The following is a 25,027-nucleotide window of genomic DNA, read 5'->3' as shown; positions in this document are numbered from 1 at the left end:
GAATTTTAAGAAGAATTCCAGGAAGGAAGGAAGAAAGAATTCCAGGAAGGATGAAAGGGTTGATTCCACAAAGAATTCCAAGAAGGAAGGAAGGAAGAATTCCAGGAAAGAAAGAAGGGTTGATTCCAGAAAGGAAGGAATGAAGAAATCCAGAAAGGATTCCAGGAAGAATTCCAGGAAAGAAGGAAGGGTTGATTCCAGGAAGGAAGGAAGGGAGGATTCCAGGAAGGCAGAATTCCAGGAGGGCAGAATTCCAGGAATTCCAGCATTCCAGGAAGGAAAAACCACAGCTCTGCTTCAGCCCCCAGCAGGAATTCTCATCCCGTGGGGACACGCGCAGCTCGGGGTGGGAGCGGCGGTGGCACCTGGCGGGAGGATCCAGGGAATGTCCGTGTGGAGGTTCCTGGAGCTGGAATGTGGCCTGGATGAGGATGAGGAGGAAAAAGGGATGGATGGTGATCCATGGGCAGCAGCAGCAGCAGCTCCTCAAGCTCTTGGATCGTGTCTGGCAGCAGGATTGGGAGAGGAGAGCCAGGGAGTGAATCCCTGGAGGAGTGGGAAGGAAAATCCCAAAGGGAATCTGGGAAAAGCCCAGGAGAATCCCCATCCCCGCAGGGATTTCAGGGTCCGCTGGAGGTGGCACTTGGGGACACGGCTGTGCTGGGGGACAGTTCCTCAACGAGGCCTTTCCCGACCTCAACCATCCCAGGATTCCATGGAAAGATCCCAGAGGGGACTCGGAGCAATCCCTCACCCTCAGCATCATCCCAGGAAAACCTGGAGAGGCTGCCTGGGCAGGAGTGGGAGGCTGGAGGAGGACCTGGAGCAAATCCAGAGGAATCCATGGAATTGCTCCAGGGCTGGAGCCCCTCTGCTCTGAGCCAGGCTGGGAGAGCTGGGAATGTTCTCCTGGAGAAGGGAAGGATCCAGGGAGAGCTTCCAGCACATTCCAGGACCTGGAGGGGCTCCAGGAGAGCTGGAATTTGGGAAAAGCCTGGAAACGGCTCCAGATTGGAAAAGGGGAGATTGGGATGGGATTTTGGAAGGAATTCCTGGCTGGGCTGGAATTCCCAGAGAAGCTGTGGCTGCCCCAGATCCCTGGAATGTCCAAGGCTGGGTTGGACAGGGCTTGGAGCATCCTGGGATGGTGGAAGTGCTGGAAGTGGATGATCCTTCCAACCCAAACCATTCCAGGACTCCAGGATTCCCTGCACCTGCCACACCTGGAATTTTTTCTGCCCCAGCGCCAAGGCTGGGAAAGGTGGAGGAACAACAATTCCAAAGCTTTGTTCTCCTGGGCTCTGCTCCAGGCTGCTTCCCTGGGCTCCCTGGGAGCCATTCCCATGGGAATGTGGTGGGATTCATTCCCAGGGACACAAAGGTTTGTTAAATCCCTGCAGCTGGAAAAAAGAACGGGAAGGGCTTTTCTCTCTGTGAATTTTTCAGGAATAAAACTGAATCCACGGTCTTTTCCCGACCCTCAAAATTTATGCACGTTCCCCTTTGTGTTTTGAAGGTGTTTTCATGTTTTTAAGGAGTTTCCCATTTGTGTTTCCATGGATATTTGGAAACATTCCCTCTGATTTTTCACAGGCTCGTCAGCAATCCCGGTTTTTATGGATAAAAAATTTTAGGGATATTGGGAGGACACAGCAATTCCATGGTTTATTAAAATTAGAAATAAATAGGAATGAAGCAGCCCCTTGCATTTCCAGCTGTAGGAAAGAGCTGGATTTATGGAAGGATCCGGGATTTTTAGAGGAATAAAAATTTCCTCACCATTTCCTTACCAACCCAGGGCTGGATACAGCTCCCACCACAATTCCTGAGAGTTTGAGTGGGAATTTCCCACTCAAACCCATCCATGAGCACAACTTAACTCATTCCCTTCCTGATTTTTAACCTCTGCCATCCCAAAAAAAGCAGAATTCCATGAGTTTTTAAGTCCTGGCATTTCAAACAGACGAGGACACATCATTTTTTTTATGGAATTTATCATTCCAGCTGCACAAACCAAACAGCTGTAGCTGCTCTTACCTTGTTGTGAATTCCAGGTTTCCAAGAGCAGATTTTTTGGGATTTAAAGTTCATGGGTTCTGGGAATTACCCAGCATTCCAATCTGGAATAAAACACCTCCTTTATTTCAGTCTGATCCAAAGATTCCCGGTGTCCTCCCAAGGCTGAAGTCCCACCACGGATTCCTGCAGATTTTGGGATCAGCTGTGGGATGCAAAAAGGATTGAAAAAGTTGGTGCAGCTTCAAGAGTCTCAAAATTCCAGGAATTTCAGGGATTAGGGGAGAGCAGGTCAATGAAGAGCTGGAAAATCAATGATCCAGGTGGATTTTGTGTGGAAATTCCCAGGAAAAGCCGTGAGGATCACGAGAAGTGGAGATTTCCTTGGATGGTTCTGTTTCAGGGAGCTGCATGGGAAGAGGGGAAGCTCAACCCTGGAATCTGGAAATGAAAGAAGAAAATAAATTTATTATAAATTTATAATAAGTAAATAAATAATTTAAAATATAATAAATTTATTTATACATAATAATATACAATGAATTCTATTAAATATGTAATTATTCTAATTAATAATTAATTAGTAATTAATAATTAATTCTATAAAATACATAATTATATATTATATAAAATATATAATTATTATTATACATAAACAAAATAAAATTATTTTTATTATTTATAAATTATTTATATAATTTATATAATGCCTGGATCATTATATCATGTCTACTTATTATTTATATAATTTATATAATTTATAAATTACTATAATTATTATCTATATTATATATTCTATATAATATTCTATGGAATACTACATATAAATTATTAAAATTATTATAATTCTTACAATTCTTCTATTTTCTATTTTTTCTTCTATTTTCTTCGATTTTAATTATAAATTATTATACTGATTATAAGTTATTATATTATATATAATTTTATATATTTATTATACAATATAATATATAATTATATATAATATACAATAAATATAATATATAATAGATATATAATATAATATATAGATATAAATATAATATAATATATATTAATGTAATATATAAAATTACATATATATTATATGTAATATATATAATATATATATAACTTACTATAAATTCTAGAATTTATCATTATAAATAATAAAATTATTTTTATCAGAGGCAGGAACATGATAAAAACATGGAATTGTTTAGGTGGGAAAGGACCTAAAGATGATCTAATTCCAAACCAAGGGAACACCTCCCACTCTCCCAGGTTGCTCCAACCTGGCCTTGGACACTTCCAAGGATGGAACAGCCACAATTTTTTTGGAAAACCTGTCCCAGGGAAGAGCCCAGCCCCATCCCCTCCACGACCTTTGGAAATAATCCTATTTCAAACATTTCTCCTAAATCCACTTCCCAATCCAGCTCGGCTCCTCCGCTCGATTCCGGGTAAAAATCCCAACATTTGAATCAATATTTCCCTGAGGGAAGGGATAACCAACGTACCACGTGGAAAAGGAGCAGCTTTCCTCTTGCATTCCCTGGAAAACCCGGATGATCTCCGGCTTCCTGGCCAGCTGCCGTGCCAGCATTCCCGAGTTATCCCGAGCGTCGCGGAGCCCGGCTCGCAGCAGGACGCCGGCGGCCTCGGCGCGCTGCCCGGCGCCGGCCGCGTGCAGGGCTGGGGGGACACAACCAGCTGGGCTCATCCTTCTCTGGGATAAAATCCGGGATTCCCATGGAAGGAAACAGGTGGAGGGGGGGAAATGGTGGTTTTTTCCCAGTGTGGAATGGTGGAGCGGTTTGGGTTGGGAAGAAGTTGTGGAATTAATCTTGGGATCATTGAGTGTGAGCTTCCATCCTGCTGCCATGGACAGGGAGCTTCCACTGTCCCAAAATTCCTTCCCAAATCCCATCCCAAAATCCTCTTTTCCAATCTGGAGCCATTCCCTGGCTCCTGCCCCTCCAGGCCTTTCCCAAATTCCAGCTCTCCTGGAGCCCCTCCAGGCCCTGGAATGTGCTGGAAGCTCTCCCTGGATCCTTCCCTTCTCCAGGAGAACATTCCCAGCTCTCCCAGCCTGGCTCCAGAGCCTGACATTGGATCCATCTCCTCTCCAAGGAATTGATGGACCCGGGGGCTTTCCTTGGAATCTCAGGAAGCCACCAAGGCTCTCCCTTCCCTTTCCCTCTCTTTTCCATCCCCATTTCCCAGAAAAATCCCTCGGGATGGATTCGGAGCCTCCCAAATCCCAGAATCCCGGAATGCTTTGGGATGGGAAGGGAGCTCAGAGCTCATTCCAGGGACACCTCCCACCATCCCAGGCTGCTCCAACCCTTCCTTGGCCATTCCCGGGATCCGGGGCAGCCACAGCTGCTCTGGGAATTCCAACCCAACTCTTCCCCACCCTCACTGTTAACAATCTCCCTGTAATCCAAACGAGGCTTCCTGATCCCTCTGGATAATCCTGCTGTGGATGAGAAGCTTCCCAAGGACGCAGTGACCCAAGGAGAAGCAACAGGAAAAAACATCCCAGGGCTGGATGAGCTCAGCAGAGCTCGGATTTAATCCCAGAGGGGGCGGAGGGAGAGGCGGCTCCGCTAAAACCTTTCACCAAACCCCAGGGCTGGGCAATTCCCCAGTGGCTGAAACCATTTGTCCATTTTTTTATTCCCAAATTTTTAATTTTTTTAGGTTTTTTTTTTGGTTTTTGGGTTTTTTTTTGGGAGATGCTGATGCAAGAGCTTGCCTGAGCTTTTCCCGCTGGGAATGCCGACTCTCCGGCATCGCTATAGCAACTCTATTTCCGTGCCAGCTCCCTGGTATTATTTGCTCATCAGCCATTTCCAGGCTGATTTGCTGAGGAATTGAGGTTGGAGAGCTCGATCCATGTGTTTGTCCATCCAACCTGCTTCCAACAGGATCATTCCAGAGAAATTTCAGCGGGAGGAGACGGCATTGGAGCTCCTCAGGTGAAAAATAAGCAGAGAATTCCCAATTTGTGTCTCTGTTCTTCCCCCAGCCCCTCCCAGGGAAAAGCTCCAGCAGAAATTCCAGTAAATTGGAAGCCAGGGAATGCAAAATGCCCAAAAAAAACCCTGGGATGGATCCATGGTGTTGCTCCCAGAGCAAATGTATCCATGGATTTGGCATCTCCCCTGCATGCAGAGGTTGGGATGCGCTTGTGGAAGCTCCAGGTGTCACATAAAGCTTGGAAAAACAGCTTGGAATTCTCACCAGAACGGCCCTTCCCATCCTTAGCCTGGATATCAGCACCGAGGGACAGCAGGGTCTGGATGGTTTGTCCATGTCCTTCCTGCAGAGGGTGGAATTTGGGATCAGCTCTGTGCTCGGATCCATCCCTGACCTGGAATTGCTCTGTCCTGCTCAGGTCTGGGGGATCCAGAGGATCTTGGAGCAGATGGAAATCAAGGTCAGCTGCCTGTGGCAGGGAAGATCAGATCCATGAGGCAGGAATTGCTCCAGCTGCTGTGATCCCACGGGAATTGGCCAGAAAGGTCCCACCAGGCACCTTCCTAAAAATCCCAGAATGGTTTGGGTTGGAAAAAATCCTTAAAGATCATCAATTTCCAACAGGAATACCTTCCCTATCCCAGGCTGCTCCAAGCTGGCCTTCGACATTCCAGGGATTTGGGGCAGCCACAGCTGCTCTGGGAATTCCTTCCCAAATCCCATCCATCCCTCTGGCAGTGGGAAGCCATTCCCTGTGTCCTGTCCCTCCAGGCCTTTCCCAAATTCCAGCTCTCCTGGAGCCCCTGCAGGCCCTGGAATGTTCTGGAAGCTCTCCCCTTTTCCAGGGGAACATTCCCAGCTCTCCCAGCCTGGCTCCAGCCCTGGAGCTCTCTCCAACTCTGAGTTTCAAACCCCTCCAGGATTCCCAGAGGATCTGGAGTTGATTTTTCCAGGGTTATTCCAACCCAAGGAGCAGAACCTGTTGCTGATCTGGGCCATTGCTCATCTGCCTCCCTCAGGCACCGGAATTTCCCAAATAATTCCTCCAGGAATTCCTCTTCTTCCCTGGGAGAAGACCCAGCCACGATCCACAGTGTCCTCCCTCCTTCCTCTGCCAGGAATTTCAAATTCCACAGGGGAAAACCCAGCCCAACCCCCAGCTCCCTGCAGAGGCTTTTCCAGAAATAAATCCTTTCTCCCTAAATAACACGCCTGATTTTGGAATTCCATCCTCAGTGCCATGAATTAAGTCTTTGTCCTGAGGCCTGGGAATGGAAAGCTCTTATTTTTATCCCCCACCCACTCTTTTTTTCCCCCCTATTCCCATAGGATTCCACAGCATCTTCCCTGTTCCTGAGGCTCCCATTTCCCTGCAAATCCAATTCCATGGCAAAGCCAGGAATTGCTGTAGCTGCCACCGGCCTGGCAGCAAATTAAAAAAAAAATAATTTGATTTTCCTGTGTTTAGAAATGCAAGAGAATAAGAAAAAAGGGAGATAAAACCACAAACAAATGCTGCTGTAAATACAAAGTGACACCGGGGAAGGGAGAGAATCCCATCCAATCATTCCCAAATCCCAGGATTTGCTGGATTTGCTCCAAGGCACGTTATATTCCCCCCAGAGCTGTTCCACGTACCCTTGGCAACCAGAAGGGCTTTGGATGTGGATCCTGGGAGCAAGAGGCCGGGAAAACGGGAGAAAGGGCTCCTTTGTGGGAGCGGGCACGGCTGGATGGAGCCAGCATTCCCAGGGAATGGCATGGATGGTTTTGTAGGAGCAGAGCACTGGGATGGGGATTTATTCCCACAAGGCTCAGAGATCTGGATTTAACAGATCCCAGAAATGATCCTGGCCAGCTGGGAAGTTTTGGGATCTGTTCTGCAATTCCCAGGTTTTGTAGGAGCAGGGCACTGGGATGGGGATTTATTCCCAACACAAGGCTCAGAGATCTGGATTTAACAGATCCCAGGAGGGATCCTGGTCAGCTGGGAAGTTTTGGGATCTGCTCTGCATTCCCAGGGAATGGCACGGATGGTTTTGTAGGAGCAGAGCACTGGGATGGGGATTTATTCCCACAAGGCTCAGAGATCTGGATTTAACAGATCCCAGAAATGATCCTGGTCAGCTGGGAAGTTTTGGGATCTGCTCTGCAATTCCCAGGTTTTGTAGGAGCAGGGCACTGGGATGGGGATTTATTCCCACCACAAGGCTCAGAGATCTGGATTTAACAGATCCCAGATCCCAGGAGGGATCCTGGCCAGCTGGGAAGTTTTGGGATCTGCTCTGCATTCCCAGGGAATGTTGCAGGACTCACAGCTCTGCCTCCCACATGGGCTGGGAGGAGGAGAAAGCTCCAGTGGCTCTGGAATTCAAAACAACTCCAGTGTGAAGGACACAGATAAAATCCCAGGAGCTTCCCCCACCTTCCCAGCTCTCCTTTGCCACATCTCCTGTCCCTCCCCAGCTGGCAGCTGGACACAAACATGGAATTCTTGGGGTGGGAAGGACCTCAGAACCCACCCAGTGCCACCCCTGCCATGGCAGGGACACCTCACACCATCCCAGGCTGCTCCAAGCCCCATCCAACCTGGCCTTGGACATTCCAGGGATCCAGGGGCTGCTCTGGGAATTCCAGCCCAGCCAGGAATTCCTTCCCCAGATCCCATCCATCCCTGCCCTCTGGCAGTGGAAGCCATTCCCTGTGTCCTGTCCCTCCAGGCCTTGTCCCCAGTCCCTCTCCAGCTCTCCTGGAGCCCCTCCAGGCCCTGGAATGTGCTGGAAGCTCTCCCTGGATCCTTCCCTTCTCCAGGAGAACATTCCCAGCTCTCCCAGCCTGGCTCCAGCACTGGAGCAGCTCCATGCACTCCTCTGGACTCTCCAGATAAATATCTCCAGATATTCCAGATAAATTTTAGCAGGAGGAGGCGGCATTGGAGCTCCTCAGGTGAAAAATAAGCAGGAAATACCCAATTTTTGTCTCTGTTCCTCCCCCCTCCAGGGAAAAGCCCCAGCAGAAATTCCAGTAAATTGGAAGCCAGGGAATGCAAAATGCCCAAAAAAGCCTGGGATGGATCCATGGTGTTGCTTCCAGAGCAAATGTATCCATGGATTTGGCATCTCCCCTGCATGCAGAGGTTGGGATGCGCTCGTGGAAGCTCCAGGTGTCACACAAAGCTTGGAAAAACAGCTTGGAATTCTCACCAGACCGGCCCTTCCCAAAATCCCATCCCAATTCCCCTTTTCCAATCTGAAGCCATTCCCTGTCTCCTGTCCCTCCAGGCCTTTCCCAAATTCCAGCTCTCCTGGAGCCCCTGCAGGCCCTGGAATGTGCTGGAAGCTCTCCCTGGATCCTTCCCTTCTCCAGGAGAACATTCCCAGCTCTCCCAGCCTGGCTCCAGCCCTGGAGCAGCTCCATGGATTCCTCTGGACTCTCCAGATCCTCCTGATGTTGGTCCCAGGGCTGGGATCTGCTGCTCCAGGTGGGATCTCCCCTCTCCCTGCTGCCCAGAAAACAGGGAATGGGACCAGTCAGGAGCAGAGGATGAGCCAGGAATACAAACCCATGGTGGCAACAAACACCTGATCCAGCCTGGCTGAGGTGCCTGGCACAAGCTTTTCCAGGGGAATTTGGGAGCAGGGACAAACCTTGGCAGCGTAGTGCAGGGCTGGCAGCCGCAGGGACGTCGCTCTCCCGTTGACATCCACGCCCAGCTCGGACACCAGGAACTGGATGGATCCATCCTGGGCTGTCACAGCTGCTCTGTGCAGGGCCTGAGCACCCAGGGCATCCACAGCTGTGGGACAGGCCTGGAATTCAGGAATATCATGGGAATAACACACAAAGGGGGCTCATCCCAAATGACAGCACCACCCTCTGGAGGTACAGGCGCTGTCTGGAAACTTCCAGGAGGTTTCCAAGGTCTCCCACCCTCAGTGCCTGGAACGTGAGGGTAAAACCACGGCAAAGTTCCCAACAGCTCTGGGAGATCAGCCATGAGGGAGCCCCAGCCTGCTGGGATCATCCAGGAATCAATCAATCAATCAATCAATCATCAATAAATTATTGACTGCAGTGCTCTGGTTCCTCCAGCACGCTCCAATAGCATTCCCTGGAGGAAATCAGGGATTTTTGGGAGAGAGCACAGGAGCTGCCAGGAGAGAGGGAGGGCAGGGAGGAGCTCTGGATAACTCATGGATGGACATTTCCACCTTCTCCATGGCCTCTGGCATTCCAAGAGCTCTGACACAGCTGCCCCTGGAGCGCTGGCAATGTCCTGACCCCTCCTGCTGTCACCATCCCACAAAAGCTGTGGCTGCCCCTGGATCCCTGGAAGTGCCCAAGGCCAGGCTGGATGGAGCCTGGAGCCACCTGGGATGGTGGGAGCTGTCCCTGCCCATGGAAGGAGGGGATGGAATGAAATGATTTTTAAGCTCTTTCCAACCCAAACCATTCCATGATTCCCACTGACCTCACTCAACCAAACCCTTCCCATCTCCAGGAGGGAATTACTTTTTTTTTTTTACCACAATTCCTTTCTTTCCAATTTGGGAATTGGCTTCCCCAGTGAGGATGAGGATCCTGGGAAAGGCAGTGAGGAATTGTGGCACTCACCTGGTGTTTTTCCAGGAGCAGCCGGGCGATGCCGACGTGTCCGTTCTGGAGAGCATCCATGAAGGGAGTGACCCCACAGCTGTCCCTGCTGTCAGGCTGGTACTGGCACCTGGGAATCCAGGAGGAAAAACCGGGATACAGCTGCTGGCAGCTCCAAAATCCTTCTGGAAGGAGACTCTCAGCAGCTGGGATTGGAAATGGAATATATAAAGCTCATCCACGTCCCCTGGCTTGGTGGGTTTTAGGGTTTGGGGAATGGTTTTTTTTTTGGGGGGATCAGGGATCTGGTTCAGCTCGTTTGTAATTCCCTTTTTCCCTGAGCAGAGGGCCTGGAAGCAGGGAATAACCAGATCCTCATGGAATGATGTGCAAAATCAAGAGCCCACCAGTCTCATTCCAGTGAAAACGAGGGAAAACTGAATTAAAACTGAATTAAAGATCATGGAGTTCTTCATGCTGGGCCAAGCATAAAGGTTGGGATGAGCTGCAATTCCCAGGAAAAGCTGGTCTGGGAATTTAGGAAGGGAACAAAGCTGCTTTAAAGCCACTTCCCAGCAATTTCCCCAGGAGCCAGGAAAGGATAAACCCAGCTTAGGGAAGCTGCCAGGAATCCCTTTGGGAATGAATCAGCAGGGAAAAGAAAGTTACATAACTGGGATTTGTGTCATAACCAAGAGGGAGCCCATCCCCAGGGAATCCTTGTCTCATTCCCAGCTGGGAAAAACCTGGAAAAGGCAGCCTGGGGATGGAGGGGCAGGGCAGGAGCAGCACAAGCATCCTTTGTGTCCAAATGCTGGCAGGGAATGGGAGGTGGGGGAGGAAAAGCTGGAAAAGCTGGAAGGAGCCTGCTTACCGCTCCAGGAGAAGCTCCACGACCTGGGAACAGCCGTGCATCGCTGGGAAAAGATGGGAAAAAAAGCAGGAAAAACATGGATTGATTGTGTTTTGTGGTTTTGTGTTCCTACAGCTTGGGGTGTTGATCCTTTTGGGATGAGGGAAGGAGCTCGGGATTCAAGGGGTTTTTAATCCCATCAGTTTTTGGGTGGGATTAAAATAAAAAAAGGTTTCTTTTCCTCTGATCCCACCGGGAAATGTGAGGTAAAGCAGGGAAAAGGTGTGGAATGGGAACTGCCTGGATTGAATCTGCCACAGGATTCAGCTGGAACTAAAAGGGATTCTCCGAGTTATTTGTTCATTCCCGAGTTGGGATCTGGGAGAAGCCAGAGGAAGACAAAGGAAATGCTGGATAATATTCCCAGCCCTCCTCAGCCACTCCCATCTCATCTCAGAGGGAAAACAACAACAGAGGGGGAGGATTTGGACCTGAGGCACTGAAATATTCCTGGTTTTTCCAGGTTTTTTAAACATTTTTCACTGGATCAAAGCTTTGATCCAGCTTTTTGTTATTTTTTTTTTCCCCTTGCAGGTTATTTTGCAAAACAAATGGAATATATTCAAGAGGAAAAAAAAAACCAAAATATCAAAGCAAGGCTGGAGCTGCTCCATCAGGTGATGGAAAAAGGGATCCTGGGAAATGTGTGCTCCCAGGAACAGCTTCCAGCTGGAATCCCAGGGAGGAATTCCCAGATTTTGGCTTTTTGACCGTTCTGAGCTGATGGAAAACACAAATCATGGGGAAGAAAAATCCCTCCAAGCAGCACAATTCCATCTTTTATCAGGAAGAGAGGCACAGGAAAGCTGGGATCCACTTCCTCTAATTCCCAGCTTTCTTCCCTTGGGATTGAAGAAGCAACAAAGCTGAAGGAATCAATCCTTATTAATATAATAAACATAATAAATATAAACGTAAAAAATGTAAATATAATAAAATAAATATAATAAATATAACTGTAATAAAAGTAATATAAAAATTAATATATAAATAATTGCAGGAGAAACTACTTCTCATAAATATAATAAAATAAATATAATAAATATAGAATAAATATAATAAAATAATACAAAAAATTAATAGAAAAATAATTACAGGGGGGAGAAAACGACCCCTCATAAATATAAAAAAATAAATATATATAAATAAATATAAATATAATAAATATAAATATAATAAATATGAAAATAATAAATATAAATATAATAAATATAAATATAATGAAAACAATATTAAAAATTAATATCAAAATAATTGCAGGAGGGAGAAAACGACCCCTCAAATATAATAAAATAAATATAATATAAAAACATAAATATAAATAAATAATAAAATAATAAATATAAATATAATAAAATAATGTTAAAAATTAATATCAAAATAATTGCAGGAGGGAGAAAATGACCCCTCATAAATATAATAAAATAAATATAATAAAAAATAATATAAAATATTAATATAAAAAATAATTGCAGGAGAGAGAAAATGACCTGTCATAAATATAATTAAATAAATATAATAATAAAATAATATAAAAAAATAATAAAAAATAATTGCAAGAGCGCGAAAATGACCCCTGAGCAAATGCAGGAAGGCAGCTGGCCTGCTCACGGGTTACAGCCACAGCTCTGGGATGGAAATCCATGGAAAATCCATGGAAAATCCATGGAAAATCCATGGAAAATCCATGGAAAAGGCAGTTTATCCTGACAGGATTCCCCCCACAGCCCCTCCTGCCTCGGGAGCTGGGAATATCCACTGGGAAAAGCGTGGGGATACCAGGGAGGAGCAGTTTGGGATCAAACTGAACCAGGGACAGTGGGAGGGTTAAATTGTAATTCCCCAATTCCATCATTCCAGCCCTTCCCCATTCCCAGGGTCTGGCTGGAAGAGGAAATTCCAGAAATCCACCCAAATTGTGGATGGGTGGCTTTGCCAAAGAAAGATTTCTTTTTCCAGAAGTTTCCATCCTTAATGGAAGAGCAGAACAGGAATTTACAATTTTTAGGAGAAAAGGGAAGGAAGCAGGGATAAGGCTGGAATTTCTCCCAAAAATCCAACTGGATGCACAGCGTGGGCAGCAGGGGAAGGGAATTCTGAGGGAATTCTGCCCCTTTGTTCAACTCAGGTGATCCCACATGGAGTCCAGCTCTGGGATCACAATTTATTCCCATATCCCAAGGCAGGGAGAAGACTTTGGTTCAAGGTAAAAATTCCCAAATTTGGATAATCCCAAATCCCAGAGCTCACCCTGACCCTGGAATGTCCAATTGTCCCCCCTGAGTCCCAGATCCCAGCCCAATATCCCCCTCCTGCTGGGAGAGGAGCTGCCAATTCCATGGAAACACCACCTGGAAGAAGGCAGGGATGGGAGAACACTGGAAAAATCGGGATTAGCCGCTTCAGGCAACCTGCTCTGATCCCAAAAACAACTCATTCCCTGTTTTTTTTTTCATTCCCAGGTCAAGCACAAGGACTCAGTGGTGCCCAAGGGCTGGAATTGTCACAGCTGATGAGCCAAGAGTGACTGGAAAAGCCACGGGAATGACAGCCCAGCAGGAGCTCCTCCCAACACCTCAGGTTTTTCCAGGGAGTCAATCCCCATTAAATTCTTTGGGAAAGGAATTTGGGTAGCCAGGGCTCATCTCTCCTGCTGAGACCTGGGATACGCAGCCCAATTCCCACTCTGGATGTGGTCTGAGCCCTCCTGCTTCCCAACAATCCTGAGGATGGCTTTAGGGATTCCTGAAGCTGCCCATTCCCTCGAAATATCCCTTCAAAGCAAGGAAAAGGGAATGGGATGTGGTGGGCTCCAAGGACAGCTCCTGGGTATTCCCAGCAGGGATTGTCCCTCCCCTTTGCAGGAAGGTCCCTCTGGAATTCTCACACCGTGGGATGAGAGCAAGGGAAATCCCAAATTTGGAGTTTATTCTTGGAATCAGGGAGTGATTTTGGTTGGAAAAGTGCTCGAGCCGAATCATTCCCAGCACTGCCACCGTGCCACATCCACATGGATCTGAAATCCCTCCGGGAATGGGGACTCCAGCCCTGCCCTGGGCAGCTCATTCCAATGCTCACAAGCCTTTCCATGAAGGAACTTTCCCAATATCCAACATAAACCTCCCCAAAATCCAAAGGTTCCTCTCAGCAGCTCTGCTGCTTTCAGGGATTGAAAACACCGGGATGTGCTTGGAGCTGGGGAGGTTTTCCAGGAGCAGGAAACACCAGGAAGGAAAATCAGATCCATATTCCAAGTGAAGGGAGCTCCACCTTTGCCAGGCAGAGATGAACTCGATCCCAAAGCCAGCAGAAGATCCCAGCATGGATCCCTTCTCCCTGATTATTTTTTTCTTTCTCCAAAATAAGCTGGAATTTCCCTTTCCTGCTCTCCCGGACTTCCTGGGAGGTGGATCCGTACCTGCTGTGTGCAGAGGAGTTCTCCTCGTGGTGCTCTCCGTGTCCCAGCAGTTTGGGAACACATCCAGCAGGAACCGGAGAACCTCGGGATGCCCTTCCCTGCTGGCAATGTGGAAGCAATTCCAGCCATCCTTATTCCTCAACAAGGGATTGGCTCTGTGCTCCACCAGAGTTTTGATCACTTCCAAGTTTTTCCTGGTGCAAGCCATCATCAGGGGAGTCCTGGAAGAAAATCCGGGGGAATAAAATAACCTGGGATGAGAAATCCCCACCTGGATTCAGCTGCTTTGCCTGAGGATCCAGGAGATTTTATAGCACTGGTTTTCCAGGTTGGGAATACTTCAGCTCCTTTTCTGTGCAGTCCCTCAGAGCATTCCATGATTTTAAGGCAAATGAGACTTTTTCCAAAGGTTTGGATATGCCTTAGGAAGTGCAGAGCTCCCTGGTTTTATCCAGGCTCGTGGAATCTCAATTCCCAGCTCTGGAATGCAGCCTTTGGATTTGTGGCTCCAAAGGAGCCTCCCAGGCTTTCATCAGGGAGCTGGGGAGAATCCTTGTTTCCTTTTTCCAGAGATCTCCATCCCTAAGGGAAGAGTGGAGCAGGAATTTACAATTTTTAGGAGAAAAGTGGGGGGAAGCAGGGATAGGGCTGGAATTTCTCCAAAAAAATCCAACTGGATCCACAGCGTGGGCAGCAGGGGAAGGGAATTCTGCCCCTTTGCTCCACTCAGGTGATCCCACAGGGAGTCCAGCTCTGGGATCCCAACAAAAGGAGCTGTTGGAGCAAATCCAGAGGAATCCACAGAGCTGCTCCAGGGCTGGAGCCAGGCTGGGAGAGCTGGGAATGTTCTCCTGGAGAAGGAAAGGATCCAGGGAGAGCTTCCAGCACATTCCAGAGCCTGAAGGGGCTCCAGGAGAGCTGGAGAGGGACTGGGGACAAGGGATAGAAGGACAGGACACAGGGAATGGCTTCCACTGCCAGAGGGCAGGGATGGATGGGATCCGGGGAAGGAATTCCTGTCTGGGCTGGAATTCCCAGAGCAGCCCCTGGATCCCTGGATTGTCCAAGGCCAGGCTTGGAGCAGGCTGGGATAGGAGAAGGTGTCCCAGGTGGCACTGGATGATCCTGAAGCACTTTCCCATCCATTCCACGATCCCAAACACCACCTCCAGCAGCCACATTCCCACCTTCCCCCATCCCAATCCCAAATCCCAGCACCTACCAGTCCCCCTTTTTCAAGCAGTCCACGCTGGCCCCTCTCTCCAGGAGGAAGGACACACATTCCTGGTGTCCCATGGAAGCAGCCTCATGGATGGGTCTCTTGTAGTCCCCGTTGGCCACCTCCGGGTCCATCCCGATCTCCTGGATCAGGAATTCCAGCACATCCCGGTGCCCCGACCGAGCCGCGTGGTGCAGCAGGGAGTCTCCCAAACGTCCCCAGCGCCAGCTGAGAGCCTCTGGAATCTCATCCAGCCTCAGCTCATCCCGTAGGAGATCCAGCTTTCCCTCCTGGACCAGTCTGAGGAGGCGCCGCAGCCCCTCCTGCTCCGCCATGGAGCCAGGCCTGAGGGGAAAAAGGCAAAAAAATTGGGATTTTACGAGATTTCCTGCTTGTTTTGGGGGCTTGGGATAAGCAGGAATGAGGTTTCCCCTCAGGAGAAGCAGACCCTGGTGTTTGCAACCAGAAAAATGGGAATTTTTCCCTCAGGAAATCCCAGGTTTCCCTCCTGGACCATCATGAGGAGCCACCACAGCCTCTCCCACTCCACCATGGAGCCAGGCCTGAGGGGAAAAAGGCCAAAAAACTGGAATTTACGGGATATCCTGCTTAGTTTGGGGGCTTGGGATAAGCAGGAATGAGGTTTTCCCTCAGGAGAAGCAGAGCCTGGTGTTTGCATCCAGAAAAATGGGAATTTTTCCCTCAGGAAATCCCAGGTTTCCCTCCTGGACCATCATGAGGAGCCACCACGGCCTCTCCCGCTCGGCCATGGAGCCGGGCCTGAGGGGAAAGAGGCAAAAAAATCGGCATTTTACGGGATATCCTTCTTGGTTCAGGAACTTGGGATAAGAAGGAAAGAGGTTTCCCCTCAGGAGAAGCAGAGCCTGATGTCTACCCCCAGAAAAATGGGAATTTTTCCCTCAGGAAATCCACAAATCCTGTAGCACATCCAGGTTTCCCTCCTGGACCAGCCTCAAGAGATGCCACGGCCTCTCCTGCTCTGCCATGGAGCCAGGCCTGAGGGGAAAAAGGCCAAAAAACTGGAATTTGTGGGCATATCCTGCTTGGTCTGAGGGGTTGGGATAAGCAGGAATGAGGTTTCCCCTCAGGAGAAGCAGAGCCTGGTGTTTGCATCCAGAAAAATGGGAATTTTTCCCTCAGGAAATCCCAGGTTTCCCTCCTGGACCATCATGAGGAGCCACCACAGCCTCTCCCACTCCACCATGGAGCCAGGCCTGAAGGGAAAAAGGCCAAAAAAATGGAATTTACGGGATATCCTGCTTGGTTTGGGGGCTTGGGATAAGCAGGAATGAGGCTTGCCCTCAGGACATGCAGAGCCTGGTGTCTGAACCCAGAAATGTGGGAATTTTTCCCTCAGGAAATTCACAAATCCTGTAGCACATCCAGGTTTCCCTCCTGGATCAGCCTCAAGAGACGCCACTGCCTCTCCTGCTCTGCCATGGAGCCAGGCCTGAGGGGAAAGAGGCCAAAAAATCAGGATTTTACAGGATATCCTGCTTGGTTTGGGGGCTCGGGATAAGCAGGAATGAGGTTTTCCCTCCGGAGAAGCAGAGCCTGGTGTTTGCATCCAGAAAAATGGGAATTTTTCCCTCAGGAAATCCCAGGTTTCCTTTCTGGACCAGCCTCAGGAGACACCGCAGCCTCTCCTGCTCCACCATGGAGCCAGGCCTGAGGGGAAAAAGGTCAAAAAAATCGTGATTTTGTGGGATATCCTGGTTGGTCTGAGGGCTTGGGATAAGCAGGAATGAGGTTTCCCCTCAGAAGAAGCAGAGCCTGGTGTCTGCCTCCAGAAAAATGGAAATTTTTCCCTCAGGAAATCCACAAACCGCCCTCTCCCTCATGATGAGCAGGAATTTCATTCTCCCTCAGGATAATGAAAAATTTCCCTTCAGAAAACCCAGGCCTGGCCTCTCCTTCAGGAAAACCAGGAATTTTTGTCTCCCTCTGGAATTTGAGAAGCAGCCACCCCTCAATAAAAGCAGAAATTTCATTTTTCCTTGAGAACATTAGGATCTAGTCTCTCCCTTCAGAAAACAGAATTTCCTTTTCTTTAGGATCTGATCTTTCCTTTTTCTCTTTTCCCTCAGGAAAACCAGAAGCTTCTTTTTCCATTGGGAAGTTCAGGAACCAATGTTTCCCTCTGGAAAACCAGAAATCAACGTTTCCCTCAGGAAAGTGGCCTCTCCTTTAGGCAAAAAGAAATTCCTTCTTTCCTTAGGAAAAACAGAAACCAGAGTCTCCCTTAGCAAATCCTGAAACTCCTTTTTTTCCTCAGGAAAAAATGGACAATTTCTTCTTACTCAGGAAAACCAGGATCTTACCTCTTCCCCCAGAAAACCTAAAATTCCAGGAACTTCCTTTTTCCTCGGAAAAACAAGGAATTAGCCATTCCATCAGGAAAAACAGAGTTTTGCTTTTTCATATGGAAAACCAGGAATCGGTTTCTCCCTCAGGAGAAACAGGAATTTCTGTTTTCCTTCAGGAAAATTAGAAACCAACCTCTCCCTCTGGAGTAAAATTCCCATTCTCTCTGGGAAAACTCAAAAATTCCTATTCCTCTTAGGAAAGTCAGAAACCGGCTGGAAATCCATAAATTTTCCTTTTCACGCAGGAAAATCTTAAATTCTCTTTTTCCTCTGGAAAACGAATTCTTTTCTTTCCCTGCGGAAAGTCAGACAGCAACCCTTCTTCCAGGAAAAGCAGTAATTCCCTTTTCCCTCCCAAACGAACGGGATATTCCCTTTTCCCTCAGGAAAAACACAGAAATTCCCTTTTACCTCAGGAAAAAAGGAGAAATTCCCTTTTCCCTCAGGAAAAATTCAGAAACTCCCGTTTCCTTCGGGGCTTCTGGGATAGGGCCGTTCCCGCAGCCCGGGGATTCCCTTCCCCCCCCCACATTCCCTCCTCAGCTCATCCCAGACCGCAGAATTCCCGCGGGAAAATTCCCAGCTTTTCCAACCCACCCGCGCGCTGCGGAGACCTCGTGACGTCACGCGCGGGGAACATTACGTCATCACAAGGAGCGCTGTAAATAAACCCCGCCCAACCCGGATGTGCAACGCCATTGGACAGCGGCGGGCGCGGCTCCGGTCTCTGATTGGTCGGCTGGGAGGGGGCGGGGCCAGCGGTGCTCGCGGGGCCTGGAGCGGTGGGAGCGGGTGAGGTGAGGTGGGGGGAGGGGGGGGGGGAGAGGGCGCGACCATTTTTGGGCACCCGGGGGGGGGGGCGGGAAGGGTTTTCCTTGGAAATAGGGTTTCTTTGGGAATGTGGAGGCTTTTGGGAATGAGGGAATCCTTGGAATTGGGATTGCCACTGAGAGGGATCCTCGGCAATGGCGGGGGATTGATATTCAAGGGTCTTTTGGCGCTGCGGGGCATGGAGGGGACCTTGGGAGCGGCGGCTCCTCTGGCGTGAGGGGAGCCTTGGGAATGGGGGAATCCTTGGAATTGCGGGATTGGGAATGAGGGGGTTTAAGGCGTTTGGAAAGAACCTTCTGAGGGAAAATTTGGGAACAACTTTTTGCCAAATATTTCTCGTCCCTGTGGAGCTTTCCCTTCCCCGTCCTCGGATCCTTTCGAAATAAATCGGTGATCAAATCCAAGCATTCCCTCAGCACTGCCAAAGCCTCCGCATTCCCAAAATCCACGGGATTTTCTTGGGGTTTGGGTTTTTATTTTCCTTTCATTTCCTTTTATTTTCCGTATTTTGATGAAATCGAGCCGCTGCAAACTTTTAAAATAAAAATAAATTAATTAAAGGAAGCAGAAGAAGCAGCGTATCCATAAAATCGTTCAGGTTGGGGGGAAAAAAAAAATCCCTAAAATCATTAAATCCCAGCATTATCCCAAGGAATAACCCGGCTGATCCTTGGATTCTGCCCTGTGAGGATCCAATCCAAAATAGAGCGGGTTTTTTTTGTGGCTACTGCAAAATTTTAAAATAGAAATAAATTAAAGGAAGCAGAAACAAAACTGCTGATCCTGGCAGAAACAGCAATTCCTGCCGCTTTTGGATTCTTTCCCAAAAATTTCCTAAAAATATCCCAAAAATTTCCTAAAAATATCCCAAAAATTTCCTAAAAATATCCCAAAAATTTCCTAAAAATATCCCAAAAATTCTCTTTCCTGAGCGTTTTTTGGGGGGAAAAAATTACATTTTTTTCTGGCTAGAGGAGAGGAGTTTGTGCCTATTCCAAGGAAAGTTGGATAATTTTATGGGAATAATTCCCTGAGTAATTTTGTGCCGCTCCTAAACTGCAAAGGGGTGAAATTTCCTGGAGAATTCCTGGAGAATTCCTGGAGAATTCCTGGAAAATCAGATGATCCCAGCTCAGATCTGGTTCGGAAAGTGGGAAAGGCTCATTTTGGGTGGTTGAAAGTGGATTTTGCTTTCCTGGGGAAAATCCTTGTGGTTTTTCCCATGGGATTGAGGCTCCTTTGGAGTCACTTTGAGTTCCCAAAGTTGGAGCTGCTTCCTCCAGGTGGTGCTGGAAAAAAAGCTGGAAAAGCTGCCAGGATTTTGGGGGTTTGGGGGTTTTTTGTCAGGATTTTAGGGGTTTTTTGCCAGGATTTTGGGTATTTTTTGCCAGGATTTTTGGCTTTCTGTTTTTGTTTTTTTTTTTTTTTTTTACAGGATTTTGGGTTTTTTTTGCCAGGATTTTGGGGGGTTTTGTGTTGGTTTTTTTTTGCCAGGATTTTGAGTTTTTTGGGGTTTTTGCCAGGATTTAGGTTTTTTTATTTGCCAGGATTTGGGGTTTTTTTGCCAGGATTTTTGGCTTTCTGTTTTTCTTTTTTTTAAGAGGATTTTGGGGTTTTTTTGCCAGGATTTTGGGTTTTTTTTTGCCAGGATTTTGTTGGGTTTTTTTTTGCCAGGATTTTTGGCTTTTTGTTTTTGGGTTTTTTTACAGGATTTTGGGGGGTTTTGTGTTGGGTTTTTTTTTGCCAGGATTTTGAGTTTTTTGGGGTTTTTTGCCAGGATTTTTGGCTTTTTGGTTTTTTTTAGAGGATTTTGGGGTTTTTTGTGTTGGTTTTTTTTTGCCAGGATTTTGAGTTTTTTGGGTTTTTTTGCCAGGATTTTGGGGGAGTTTTGCCAGGATTTTTGGCTTTCTGTTTTTGGTGGTTTTTTTATCCTTCCCTTGCAATCTCAGGAAGCCACCAAGGCTCTCCCTTCCCTTTCCCTCTCTTTCCCATCCCCATTTCCCAGAAAAATCCCTCGGGATGGATTTGGAGCCTCCCAAATCCCAGAATCCCGGAATGCTTTGGGATGGGATCCAGGGACCTTCAATCCCATCCCATTCCAATCCCACCATCCCAGGCTGCTCCAACCCTTCCTTGGCCATTCCCGGGATCCAGGGGCAGCCACAGCTGCTCCGGGAATTCCAACCCAGCCAGGAATTCTTTCCCAAATTCCCAACCCATCCATCCCTCCGTGCTGGAACACCGAGGCCCCTCCGAGTTCCCGCAGGGAAAATCCCATTTTTCAGCACGGATTCCCCGTCCTCGCTCCCTCTCCCTTGGAATTTGGGGTGGGATTTTCCCTTGGAATTTTCACTTTAGGGAATCTTTTCCTTTCCAGTTTTTCCATGTGGAAGTTGGGATGAGGAGATCCAAGAGGAGGCACCTGACGGCTCTGGAATGCCGAGCTCTGGCCGAGAGCTCCGAGGTTCCGTCGGCGTTGCGGGAGCCGCGGAGCCTGGAGCGAGGAATCCGCGGCCTTCGTCCCATCCCGCGCCCTCGGAGACGCTCCACAGGTACCACTGGAATTCTGGGATGCTCCAGAGGCAGCTGGGAATGTTCTGGAATCCAGGGAGAGCTCCCAGCACATTCCAGGAGATAAAGGGGATCCAGGAGAGCTGGAATTTGGGAAAGGCCTGGAGGGGCAGGAGCCAGGGAATGGCTCCAGATTGGAAAAGGGGAATTTGGGGTGGGATTTGGGAATTCCCAGAGCAGCTGTGGCTGCCCCAAATCTTGGGAATGGCCAAGGAAGGGTTGGAGCAGCCTGGGATGGTGGGATTGGAATGGGATATATTTTATATTTATATATGTTTTTAGATATACTTTTATATGTATTTTATATATATTATATGTATTGTATATAATATATGTAATATATCTTTTATGTATAGATATTATATAATACATGTGAGATATATATTTTATATTTATATATTTTTATCTACTTTTATATATATATTATATATAATATATGTGAGATATATATAATATTTTATATATTTTTATATTTATTTTCTATCTTTTGGGCTCATACCTGCAAATGCCATGATTTTCACTGTCTGCCCAGGCTCGATTTTATGATTCAAAATTCTCTGCTGCTCATGGGTCAGTTTGACATTGGCCCATCCACTAAAAAACAGGGAAAAAATTCCAATTGCTGAGTAGGAAAGGAATGAAAAAATCCCTAAAATCCCTAGGAAAATCCCTAAAAAAAATAGGAAAAATTAGGAAAATCCCTAAAAAATTCCAACAATTTAAAAATCCCTTGAGGAAATCCTCACATGTAAAACAAATTGTGGCTGCCCCTGGATCCCGGGAATGGCCAAGGAAGGGTTGGAGCAGCCTGGGATGGTGGGATTGGAATGGGATGGGATTGAAGGTCCCTGGATCCCATCCCAAAGCATTCCGGGATTCTGGGATTTGGGAGGCTCCAAATCCATCCCGAGGGATTTTTCTGGGAAATGGGGATGGGAAAGAGAGGGAAAGGGAAGGGAGAGCCTTCAGGTTTTAATTTAATTTTTATTTTTAAGTATTTTTAAATTTTATTTGATTAGGTTTTATTATTTATTTATGTTATTTTCCATTATTTTTATACTTTTTATGGTTTTCTTTTTATATTATTTATTTTCATTTTGTTTTATTTGTTTTATATGAGATTTCGAAAAAAGTTTTACTTTTTATTTTCTTTTTCCTTTTTATTTTAAAATTTTACTTGAATTTGTTTTAAGCTGATATAATTTTTTTGTTTTATATCAGATTTTCATTAAATTTTTATTTTCATTTTTAATATTTTTTCAATTTTCATTTTTTTTTTCAATTTTATTTTGTTTGATTTTATTATTTTTATGTTATTTGACCTTATTTATTTTCATGGGTTTCATATTTTTATTTTTATATTATTTTGCTTATTATAATGATATTTTATTTCCTTCAGATTTTAATTGAATTTTTATTTTTCATTTTCTTTTTTATTATTTTATTTTATTTCTGTTTTATGTTATTCTATTTTATTATGTTATATTTTATTTTATATTTTATTTTATTTTACTTTATTTTATTTTACTTATTTTATTTTATTTTAATTTCACTTTATTTTTGTGGAATTCATCCCGTGATTTCCATGGAATTAATTCCTGATTTCCATTAAATTATTTCCCCGATTTCCATGGAATTCATCCCCTGATTTCCATAGAATTCCTCCCCTGATTTCCATGGAATTCATTCCTGTTTTTTCACTGAATTCATTCCCCAATTTCCACGGAATTCATCCTCTGATTTACATGGAATTAATTTCTGATTTCTATGGAATTCATTCCCTGATTTCCATGAAATTCCTCCCCTGATTTCCATGGAATTCATTCCCCAATTTCCGTGGAATTCATTCCCATTTTTCCACAGAATTCATTCCCCTGATTCCCATGGAATTCCTCCCCTGATTCCCATGGAATTCCTCCCCTGCTTTCCATGGAATTAATTCCTGATTTCCATGGAATCCATCCCCTGATTTCCTTGGAATTAAATCCTGATTTCCATGGAATTCCTCCCCTGATTTCCTTGGAATTCCTCCCCTGATTTCCTTGGAATTCCTCCCCTGATTTCCCTGGAATTAATTCCTGATTTCCATTAAATTATTTCCCCGATTTCCATGGAATTCCTCCCCTGATTTCCATGGAATTCATTCCCGGATTTCCATGGAATTCCTTCCCTGATTTCCATGGAATTCATCCCCTGCTTTTGATGGAATCCATCCCCTGATTTCCTTGGAATTAATTCCTGATTTCCATGGAATCCATCCCCTGATTTCCATGGAATCCATCCCCTGATTTCCTTGGAATTCCTCCCCTGATTTCCTTGGAATTCCTCCCCTGATTTCCCTGGAATTAATTCCTGATTTCCATTAAATTATTTCCCCGATTTCCATGGAATTCCTCCCCTGATTTCCATGGAATTCATTCCCCAATTTCTATGGAATTCCTCTCCTGATTCCCATGGAATTCATTCCCTCTTTCCCCCCGTGCAGCCCCCGGCCGGCAGAGGAGCATCCTGGATTTCTGCGGGATCCGGAGCCGCGGGATCGAGGAGGATCCGTCGGATCCCTGTTCCCCTTCTCCTCCAGATTCCTGCCTTTTCCAGCATTCCCAGCTCTCCGTGCCACCTCCAGCTGCACATTCCAGGAAAAGACCTCTTCCCTCTGCACCCTCAGGAATTCCCACCCCAGAGCTGGATCTTTGGGATGAACCCCAGGAGAAAATTCCCGAACTCCTCCAGCAGGAATGGGAAGAGCTGGAAGTGGAGCCTCTTCCCGATCCCCACTACGGCCTCCTGGGCACTCGGAACTGGGAATTCCCTCAGGGATCCATGGATTCTCTTCCCACTGAAATCCTCAGGAATATTTTTGCTCTCCTGCCGGTGCTGGATCTGTACCAGAACCTGAGCCTGGTCTGTCATTCCTGGCGGGAAATTATCCGGGATCCGCTGGTGAGGAACGTTCTGGAATAATCCCATGGGATCTGCTTCTCTTTGATCCTTTAAATCCCATCCTTCTTCCCACAATCCATGAATTTTTAGGTTTCCTGGCTTTTTTTTTTTGGAATTTTTGGACTAAAAATTGCTGCCCCATATCCAAAATTGGGTATCGGAGCAAGATTCCTTCTCATCCGTGGGAAAAAATCTGGAAGATTCCATAAAATCTCCCTTTCCCTGTTTTTCTTTCAGCCTTTTTTCATAAAAATCTGGAAGATTCCATGAAATTCCCCTTCTCCTGTTTTCCCTTTGGCCTTTTTCCCGAAAGATTCCATAAAATTTCCCTTCTGCTGATTTCCCTTCAGCCTTTTTTAGTAAAAATCTGGAAGATTCCATGAAATCTCCCTTTTCCTTTTTTCCCTTCAGCCTTTTTTCCTAAAAATCTGGAAGATTCCATGAAATCTCCCTCCTTTCCCCCCATTTTCCCCATTTTTCCCCCTTTAACCTCCTTTTTCCCCCTTTTTCCCCCTCTTCCCCTTTTTTTCCCCCTTTTGCCCTCCTTCCCCCCATTTTTTCCCCCATTTTCCCCATTTTTCCCCCCTTCCCCCATTTTCCCCCTTTCCCCCTGTTTTTTTCCCACATTTTCTCCCATTTTCCCCCTCTTTTCCCTCCTTTCCCTCCCCTTTTTCCCCCCTTTTTCCCCCCTTTTTCCCCCCTTTTTCCCCCCTTTTTCCCCCCTTTTCCCCTTTTTTCTTCCCTTTTCCCCCCTTTTCCCCCCTTTTCCCCCCTTTTCCCCCCTTTTCCCCCCTTTTCCCCCCTTTTCCCCCCTTTTCCCCCCTTTTCCCCCCTTTTCCCCCCTTTTCTCCCCTTTTCCCCCCTTTTCCTCCCTTATGCCCCCTTTTCCCCTTTTTTCTTCCCTTTTGCCCCCCTTCCTCCCATTTTCCCCCCTTTCCCCGTTTTTTCCCACATTTTTCTCCAAATTTTCCCCCTTTTTCCCTCATTTCCCCCCATTTTCCCCTCTTTTCCCCCCTTTTCCCCCTTTTTCCCCCTTCCCCCACTTTTCCCACCCTTTTCCCCCCATTTTCCCCATTTTTCCCCCTTCCCCCCGTTTTTCCCTTTCCCCTGTTTTTTCCCACATTTTCCCCCAATTTTCCCCCTTTTTTCCCCATTTTCCCCCATTTTTCCCC

General features: G+C 46.7%; 2 protein-coding genes across 2 annotated transcripts in view; one reads left to right on the top strand and one right to left on the bottom strand.

The window, feature by feature from the left end:
- Positions 1-1,543: 1,543 nt before the first annotated feature.
- LOC131591423 (ankyrin repeat domain-containing protein 16-like) lies at positions 1,544-18,118 on the bottom strand. Its single transcript, XM_058862105.1, has 9 exons — positions 18,108-18,118; positions 15,127-15,468; positions 13,905-14,125; positions 10,448-10,490; positions 9,595-9,703; positions 8,628-8,789; positions 5,245-5,323; positions 3,516-3,690; positions 1,544-2,457 (listed from the first exon to the last, which is right to left on the bottom strand). Coding segments are annotated over exons 2-9 (1,122 nt in total). The 5' UTR covers positions 15,459-15,468; positions 18,108-18,118; the 3' UTR covers positions 1,544-2,456.
- A 146-nt stretch (positions 18,119-18,264) lies between these two features.
- Positions 18,265-25,027, top strand: part of LOC131591755 (F-box DNA helicase 1-like) — a 34,160-nt gene continuing 27,397 nt past the window's right edge. Inside the window, exons 1-3 of the mRNA XM_058862779.1 lie at positions 18,265-18,302; positions 20,719-20,893; positions 23,398-23,855. Of these exons, the coding sequence (XP_058718762.1) occupies positions 20,740-20,893; positions 23,398-23,855 (612 nt within the window). The 5' untranslated portion in view covers positions 18,265-18,302; positions 20,719-20,739. The remainder of the gene's footprint in view (positions 18,303-20,718; positions 20,894-23,397; positions 23,856-25,027) is intronic.

This window comes from Poecile atricapillus, chromosome W (genome assembly GCF_030490865.1).
Source record: "Poecile atricapillus isolate bPoeAtr1 chromosome W, bPoeAtr1.hap1, whole genome shotgun sequence".
NCBI classification, from domain to species: domain Eukaryota; kingdom Metazoa; phylum Chordata; class Aves; order Passeriformes; family Paridae; genus Poecile; species Poecile atricapillus.
This window is presented reverse-complemented; position numbering and strand designations above follow the sequence as displayed.

What these genes read in the sequence shown, in the direction of transcription:
- LOC131591423 (XM_058862105.1), bottom strand. Translation starts at nt 15,458, where the DNA reads ATGGCGGAGCAGGAGGGGCTGCGGCGCCTCCTCAGACTGGTCCAGGAG. An exon ending in GTGGAGCTTCTCCTGGAGCG is followed by an intron (nt 9,704 to 10,447) that starts GTAAGCAGGCTC and finishes CTGGATTCCCAG; the next exon opens with GTGCCAGTACCAGCCTGACA. An exon ending in TGCTCCTGGAAAAACACCAG is followed by an intron (nt 8,790 to 9,594) that starts GTGAGTGCCACA and finishes CCTGAATTCCAG; the next exon opens with GCCTGTCCCACAGCTGTGGA.